Source organism: Nymphaea colorata, chromosome 12, assembly GCF_008831285.2.
Source record: "Nymphaea colorata isolate Beijing-Zhang1983 chromosome 12, ASM883128v2, whole genome shotgun sequence".
In the NCBI taxonomy this organism is placed as follows: domain Eukaryota; kingdom Viridiplantae; phylum Streptophyta; class Magnoliopsida; order Nymphaeales; family Nymphaeaceae; genus Nymphaea; species Nymphaea colorata.
The window spans coordinates 7,651,576-7,659,285 of NC_045149.1; the positions used below are offsets into that span (position 1 = coordinate 7,651,576).

Consider the following 7,710-nt stretch of genomic DNA (forward strand, 5'->3'; position numbering starts at 1 on the left):
ATTACAATCGCCCTCATGTGATTGGACATAGCTCAAGATGGCTGCGGATTTTAGCTTTTATATATATATATATATATATTATAAAGAGGGGGAGATGGAGATTTCATATTTCATGCTCTAATTGATAAAAGTTCACCTTGTGTCTTTCAATGGAAGGAAATATTTGTTTAACACACTAAGTTTTAACGTATGATTGGAAGCAGAATAACCTTAAAATAATACCATATATAAAATCCTTCAATTTCAAAAAACGGGATTTTTATCAAATGAAATTATAAAGCATATATTGAATTTTAACTCATCAAACTGTCGAACGTCTATATCGATGTTGGTCGACTTGACTCAATTCATATATTGCTTGGCTCAAGTTCAAGTCGAGTTTTATAAGGTCAACTTAAGCTCAACTTAAGAGATTGTGTGAGAGCTTGAGCTCCATGTTACTTACGTTCATATTAAACACATCATCATAGAGAGATGCAATAACCAACGTCTGTCCATGAGTATCCGCAGGGCTGAGGTTGCATGAACCTACTCAAGTTTAATCGAGTTTGAACTCAAGTTTTTCCAAATTATAGTTTTAATTTAAGCTCAAGCCGAGCTTGAAGCAATATTAACCGAGTGAGTTCAAGTCGAGCCCAAGTTGTAAAATATATTTATTAATATTGCAAAAACAAAATTTTTAGGATTTGTATGGGTGAAAACTTTGGACTTACATGCATAATCACACTTTGTATGTGGTAAAAGCAAAACTTTTTTTCAACAGTAGAGCTAAAAATTTTGCATGGAGGGACACTAATTAAGAGGAATTGTTTGGCAATAAGACAAACTGTATCATGAATATGCCTTAAAAATTAGAATAGTTTCATAAAACACTTTTAGTGTTCTATGAATCTATTCTATTTTTTGAAGCATATTAATAAAAAAATTACAAACTGTTCTTATTGCCAATCCGCCCGTTAAAAGCATCAATATATATAAGTAAATACTTTGAGAGCATCAACATTAAATAAAGGGACTTTGTGAGACTGTGTGGGCAACTGTGCTCACATGCCCACTGACTTACTCAACGTCGACGGCGTGAAGGCCTTGTTTGAAATAAAGTTTTTTGGTTAACGATAGTAATGGTGACAGTTATTTCGTATATGTCAATGTTGAAGATGAGGTTTTTGGAGTTCGCAGTGATAGTTCCTTTCAAGGCGAACTAAAAATTAAAGTATATTTCCTAATAAACCTTTCTCACAGTTCCCCAGAAAAATGACGAGGCACAAACAAGAGACTTCCAATCCTTTTTTTTAATCTCTCAAACTTTCACTAAACTCAAAGAAACTGGACAGTTCCATTAAGAAACGGGAAGATGATGAGTCAGAGGCACGTTTAGTGTTGACGTGGGCTTTGATGGGTTTTCTTGTTAAAAGGTTATTCTATGTTTACACAAAAAATTATGAAGATGCATTGTTTGTCATGACATTTCACCTGCACAGTGAAAAAACTTAACCTGACGACGTGGTTGCTGCGTGCCATCACGTGATCGAGCTATTTCACCATCGCATGTTGACAAATGATTGAGTCCTTTCACCGTGTAGATGAAAAAACATAATGAACAACCCCAAAGGGTCCTGTTGTTCTTGTCAATGGTTCTTTGTTATTTTTTTTTTCCTCAGGCTTCAGTTTTCTTTGTCTGTCTTCTGTCATGGTCTATCCATCTAACGCCCTTTTCTGAAACATAAACAGGTGCGATGAACTTGCATTTTTTTCCTGAAACCATTCTTATTACATCCAAAAGATATGAGGGTGAATTCAGTGTTATGCCCATTCACCAACGACACGCAGCTGTTGTGTGTGGTCAGGTGATTGAGATATTTCATCATCACGTGTCGTCAAGTGATTGAGCTTTTTCACCGTCGCAGGTGAAAAGATATAACCAACAACGTACTTGAAGGTTAAATGGAAAAGCCACAAACCCAAAGTGTCCTGTTGTTATTGTGCCAAAAGTTAGGTGGTTCCTTTTTCTAAGCTGCTTTTTAAGTTTTTATTGTCCACCTTCTGTTATGGTGTATTCAACTTAGCCCTCTTTTCTGAAACGTGGTGCAATGAACTTGCATTTTTCCTGAAACTACAATTCAACAACTAGAATGGTTTATGTTTCATTTTCAATCAGTATAACATGATCATCATCATCCTGTTTAAGAACCTGATAGTAAATTCTGGAATCGGTGCTTTTGGATGCTCTTATAATGTTATATAATATAACTTACAAAGCATGAGAAGTTTTAGATACTTCATTTCTCTTTATCCTAGTCAAATCCTTGTTGCACATCAAATAAACTGATTTGGAAATGACAATCATGCCGTTAGAAATTTGGAAAGACATTGGTTTGAAGTGTGGTTCCTCATGCTTGGTGCAATTTCACTTTAATCATTCAGGCGTTCCTTGTGATCTTATCATTAATCCCTTTCTCGTGAAGCAACTGTAACAATTCTCTCAAATGCACCCAAGAGAGAAAGAGAACAGAGTTTGGACTTTGAAGAGCTACACAATCTTTTCCACATGCAATGATTGGAAAAGAAATTTCAGATTTACATTCAGAGCCACATCTAGTCCCCATCCAGAGTTTCTCTCTCTCTCTGTCGACTGATTATGTTAGGCTGAAATAGTTGTAGATTAGTAATTGTTATTATTCTCTCAAAGTGGAAATAATATTTATACACTATAATCTCCTTGCAGTTGAGCTATGGCAGTGTACCCAAAACTGCTTTTCTTCCCTCCTTTTTTGTGGCCCTTTCCTGGAAGGAGCAGGACCGCTTCCTTTTATGAATGGTTGGTTCTTCTTATCATTTTCTGTTTCCTTGAACGATGGAGCACTACTTTTGGGGCTCTGAAAGTCAGGCAGAGCCCTCTCTCAGACTGTATTTCCTGGTTCCACTTTTTAACTGGACCTTTTTCCCTTGGAGGTTTGCAACATCCAGGTTGTCTGCACAGTGCACTCTGCAGAATCCATGTCATTCATGGCGTGTCTTTTGAGGACAACTGAATGGGCAGCCCATTCTGAGGGAGTGCAAATGGGCCATACTGAATTCCACTTTGGGATCCCAAAAAGGTCCACCTGAAATTCCAAAACAAGAAAAAGAATAGCTGTAAGTTTGATTGATTGATTGATTAATACTTTTCGGCCCTTGCTATAACAGAACAATCAGAAGATGCATGCATATGCGTGCATGCTATGCACATGTGTGTGTGTGGTAGCAGGGAAACCAATCATGAACTGCATATTGGTAGGCCTGGCAGTAAGTGGAGGAAGCACACTCATGCAGATCAAACTCAGTAGTTTCCTTTTCTTTCATCTTGGTGATGTTGCCAGATGAAGAGCTCTTATGAAAATCAACCCAAACGTTGATCAACTAAACAGTGCATAGATTTTTACCTGTACTTTGTGGTTATGTGATGAAGGAGCACCAAGATCTCCAGCTTCGCCAACTCGTTCCCAGGGCAAGAGTGGATTCCATTTCCGAATGGTAAAAAGCTATGAGCTTTGGGAGCAACCTGTTGTTGTAACAAGAACTTTGTAAGTTGCAAAAGAAAGAAAAAGAAGCGTGCAGAAAACTAGAGCAGAACATGACAAATTGTAAATAATGGTTGTTTTCGAATTCAGATGTGTGACAACAGAGGCCCATACACATTCTCACACCAAGTGAAATATGTAGAGGGGCTTCAATTATAACCAAGGAATGAATTATAAACAATATGAACTGATCAGAACTCAACAACTCACCTCAAATCTTGAAGGATCGAATTTCTCAGGATCAGGAAAGATTTCAGGATTGTGGTGGATGTTCCTGAACAAGGGTAGGACTTTCCATCCTTTTGGAATCAGGTATCCTGATGAAAAAAGAACAAGGAACAGTCAATAAAAAAGGTACCAGGGCCACTAAAATTATCTGCAGAGACCAGTTCTTCTGTACTACCAACCTTCATATTCAACATCCTCCACAGCTTCTCTAAATGTAAATGACAGAACGCTGGCAACTCTCATCGTTTCCATTATCACCCGAGATGTTAGGGGCATGCTTCTTGTATCTGCCCATGTTAGACCTTCGTCTCCATCACCGTTCAATTTGGCCCTCCTTATTCCCTCCTGCTCTTCCTGAAAGAGGAAAAATATATATATATATATATAACTCTAACCAAGATAAAAACTGTACAAGATACAACAATTTATTCTTTCTGATTAGTCCAGTCATCTGCCGTTTACTGACTGGTTGGAGATTGAAATCCTATTAATATGATCAACGTAGGATTTGGTCTTCGTGCAACTGATACAAGTAAAACTTTTCCTTATATTTTTTGTACTTTACCATGATATCGTTGGCTGTGAACAATTCTATAGGCTGAAGCTGATGGCAGGAACACAAAAGAAGGGGCCAATGACAGAAACAGGGGAAGGAAAAGGGCATAACAAGATATTGAGACTTACTGTGACTGCTTTAAGGACGGAGGGATTTTCTGCCAAATACTTGAGGATCCATGTCAGAACGCTGGCGGTTGTATCTCTGGCTGCAAAGATCATACCGATAACGTTGTCTGAAATCTGAGCATCAGTAAGAGCTGCTTTCTCGCTCATGAACGAACTGAGCAGATCATTATGCTGCTCTGCCTTCTCCCTTCTGTTGTGAAGGATTGCTGCCACGATCGCGCTTAGTTGCTTCCTCGCCTTCATGGCCTTGTGAAAGAGAGTTCCGGGCAGATTGATGGGCATGGAGTTGTATCCCTTCTCCAACACGTAGTACAGTCGCTTCAGCTCTTCCCTGTCGAAGCAGTCGTCCTTTCCAAAAATGGAAAGCAGTGCAACGTTGAAGGCGTACTGTGAAAAAGAAAACCGAGCTCCATTAGTTGACTCGCATTTTTTTTTTTCTCCCTAACTGGCAACGTGGGCTTAGGAAGCCAAAGACTATACCCAGAAAGGAAGTCAATAATTTTATCGCCTCATCCTTCTGGAAGGAGACAAGTGTCTCTCATTCGCCAGTTTGGCGATGAACAGACGCTATTTCTATCAAAATTTGTTCGTTTGTCCAGTTGGTTCTTGTTTTTTCCTATTTCAATATTGCGAATGTTTGTGTAAACAAAGCAAGAGATTAGTTAGGCAAAGAATGGTTTAGGAAAGCAATTTAATTCATTATCTTTTGTTCTCTTTCTGGGTCTACTGAGTTTTATAATGAACAAGGTCAAATTTAGTAGCGGTAGCCTCTTTTGGCAAGGGACAAATAGCTGCTTTCCGAGGGGATGATTCAAACTTGATCCGCTTTCTGAAGAAACAAATCAAAAGAAAAGACGAAAGGAAATTGGGCATTGAACTTACACTTTTCATCTCATGGAAGGCAATTACTGATCGACCATCACAAGACTTCAGAGAGTCTAACGCTATGGAATTGATTTCCGGAACCTTCTTCGAGAGCGATTCCGGCAAGATGGCTCTGACGACCAACTTCCTCAATTTGGCATGGTAGTCGCCCTCGTGGAAGAACAGTGCCTCCCTCCCCAGCATCCTCATTTTGCTCGCAGGAAAAGTTGGCTTGAACAGCCGAGATTGAGTTAACACATACCGAACAGCTTCAGGGTTCGTGAGCATTACACAAGGGTACCCCAATATGTGGCTTTTGAAGATAGACCCGAACCTGAGAGAAAAGTCATACAGAAGAAAGGTCATAAGCAAACATGAGACAGAAAGAGAGACAGAGAGAGACAGAATGACAGAGGAAGATAGCCAACCTCTTTTGCTTCTGAGAAAAGAAGACATTGGGATTTTGGGAGTAGAGTTGGAAGGTCTCTCCAACGTATGGCCAACCGATGGAGCCAGGAGGTAATGGTAGCTTGCTGCACCGCCTGCGAAGGCCATGAAAGAAGGAAAAGAGCAGGAGCAAGGCGGAAAAACAGAAGCAGGTGAGCGAAGCTAGAGCTACTATGGTCACTGCCATACTGTTAAAGCAGTAGCAGGTGAAGGAGAACTATGTTGGTTGTCGATTGGAGTGTTGGATAATTGGATACGGATAGCAGAAAGAATGAGGTATTTATAAGGGAAGCAGAAGGGGGTCGATTGGGATTGATCCAGCTCGAATCCACCCACAGAATCTAGCTTCCAGCTAAGGAGGGAAGAGAGAGAGGAAAATCCAGACAGAGAAAAAGGTTGTTTGCCAACGTGTAGTATCGGAGCAAGGGTGACCATCGCCATCTAGAGAGAGAAAGTTGTCGTGTTTGAAAAGAGAGAGAGAGAGAGAGAGAGAGGATGTATCTTGAATGTGGTTGTGTCGTACTTGCCGCTTCTTGGTAGCTATGAAAGGGCAAGTTTCTTCAATGACGTGTGAATATAAAAAGCAGTCTTTTGTAATCATCGACAGCACCAAACGAGTTTCGTCCCACCGTTTCTTGAACTCTTTCTCAAACAGTCAAAACCAGATTGGTTCATCTGTATCTTAAGAAGGAACCCCAGAAGTCAGAATTCTTCTCTCATTCTGAAAACAGCCATATGGAAGGTCCCCTACCCTGTCTTCAGCGCCACCCGTTGGATTTTATGAGTTCCATGTTTTCGATCGACTTCTTCTTATCTGATTTTCATGGTTGAATCTGCAGAGTTTCACGTTTTTAACTGTACCAATTATTAAAGCCATCTTGCATCGATGGCTTTTAAGCAAACAAGAAGATTGGATGGAACTAATAAGATTTCACCTTTTAACAGAAAGTTATAACTGATGGCAGATATCGTTTCACTCAACCACTGTAGATCTCATCTGCTACCCTTATCATCATCATCATGATTCACATCATCATGATTCACAGAAGGCAGGAACACTGGAATGACAATAAGAACAAAAGGCTGGGTTTCATTCAGACAGTCTGTGGCTTTTGGTGCACCTCCCCCAACTCTTTCACTTTCACTCTTCCCCTTACTTTTTCCCAAGGGTAGTGTTGCTTTTATTGCCCTCCAATTCTCTTGCTTTTCAGCCTGGCCCTTGCTTGCTTCAAAGTTGCTACCAGTTAAGTGCATGCATCCATGGAAGTTCAATCAATCATCATGGAAGTTCCATCAATCAGTGTAGCAGATGGGAAAGGTCAGGCTTGAAGATTTGAATCTAGTCTCAAATGCTCGACCAATTAATCAATGTGCCCACATGTCCAAAGCTAAGGCCGAGCCCTGATCAACTGTTCTTTCTTTTTGAACCTGCCCTTCCTTTAAACAAGGTTCCTGTGATTTACGTTGTTGAACAAGGCAATGACACGCTAACAATTTCCGAGGTTCGCCCTTGACAGACACATGGCAAGCTCTCAATAATGTGCATCGCCATCTCATGACAATCAGCTGACTGCCATCCTGATTTCCCGTATCAGACTGTTCATCTCCATGGCTGCTCTTCTGAGATTCTCCATGATTGCCTCCCCTTTTCCCGTCTTCTGTTACCTTCTTCCTCAAATTCACACCACCATGGAGCTAGAAATCTGAGTAATGGAAGAAATAAAAAATCTAAGCCATGCAGCAGGATTAAGTTAAAGATTCTGAATCATGGGGAGTGTCAAGTTAAGATCCTGAACCAAATACTACCACCCACAAATAATTGAAGATATTTCATAAGGCTTCCAAAAGATTTGGCTGATCATATGAAAAGAATGCTTTGTGGAAGTTAACAACTAGAAAGATCTCTTGGGTTTTCCCATCTGGTAGG

General features: G+C 40.1%; 1 protein-coding gene across 1 annotated transcript; it reads right to left on the reverse strand.

Annotated features, from left to right (window-relative positions):
- Positions 1–2,500: 2,500 nt before the first annotated feature.
- On the reverse strand, positions 2,501–6,140 carry LOC116265126 (abscisic acid 8'-hydroxylase 3-like). Its single transcript, XM_031645635.2, has 7 exons — positions 5,765–6,140; positions 5,355–5,670; positions 4,473–4,859; positions 3,968–4,142; positions 3,771–3,877; positions 3,423–3,541; positions 2,501–3,104 (listed from the first exon to the last, which is right to left on the reverse strand). The coding sequence occupies exons 1-7, from the start codon at positions 5,968–5,970 to the stop codon at positions 3,005–3,007; spliced, it is 1,410 nt and encodes a 469-aa protein (XP_031501495.1). The 5' UTR covers positions 5,971–6,140; the 3' UTR covers positions 2,501–3,004.
- Between the last annotated feature and the right edge of the window lie 1,570 nt (positions 6,141–7,710).

Coding starts and splice junctions, on each gene's coding strand:
- LOC116265126 (XM_031645635.2), bottom strand. CDS start 5,970: ATGGCAGTGACCATAGTAGCTCTAGCTTCGCTCACCTGCTTCTGTTTT. Junction 5,671..5,764: donor TTTTCTCAGAAGCAAAAGAG/GTTGGCTATCTT, acceptor CTTTTCTCTCAG/GTTCGGGTCTATCTTCAAAA. Junction 3,105..3,422: donor CACATAACCACAAAGTACAG/GTAAAAATCTAT, acceptor TTGGAATTTCAG/GTGGACCTTTTTGGGATCCC.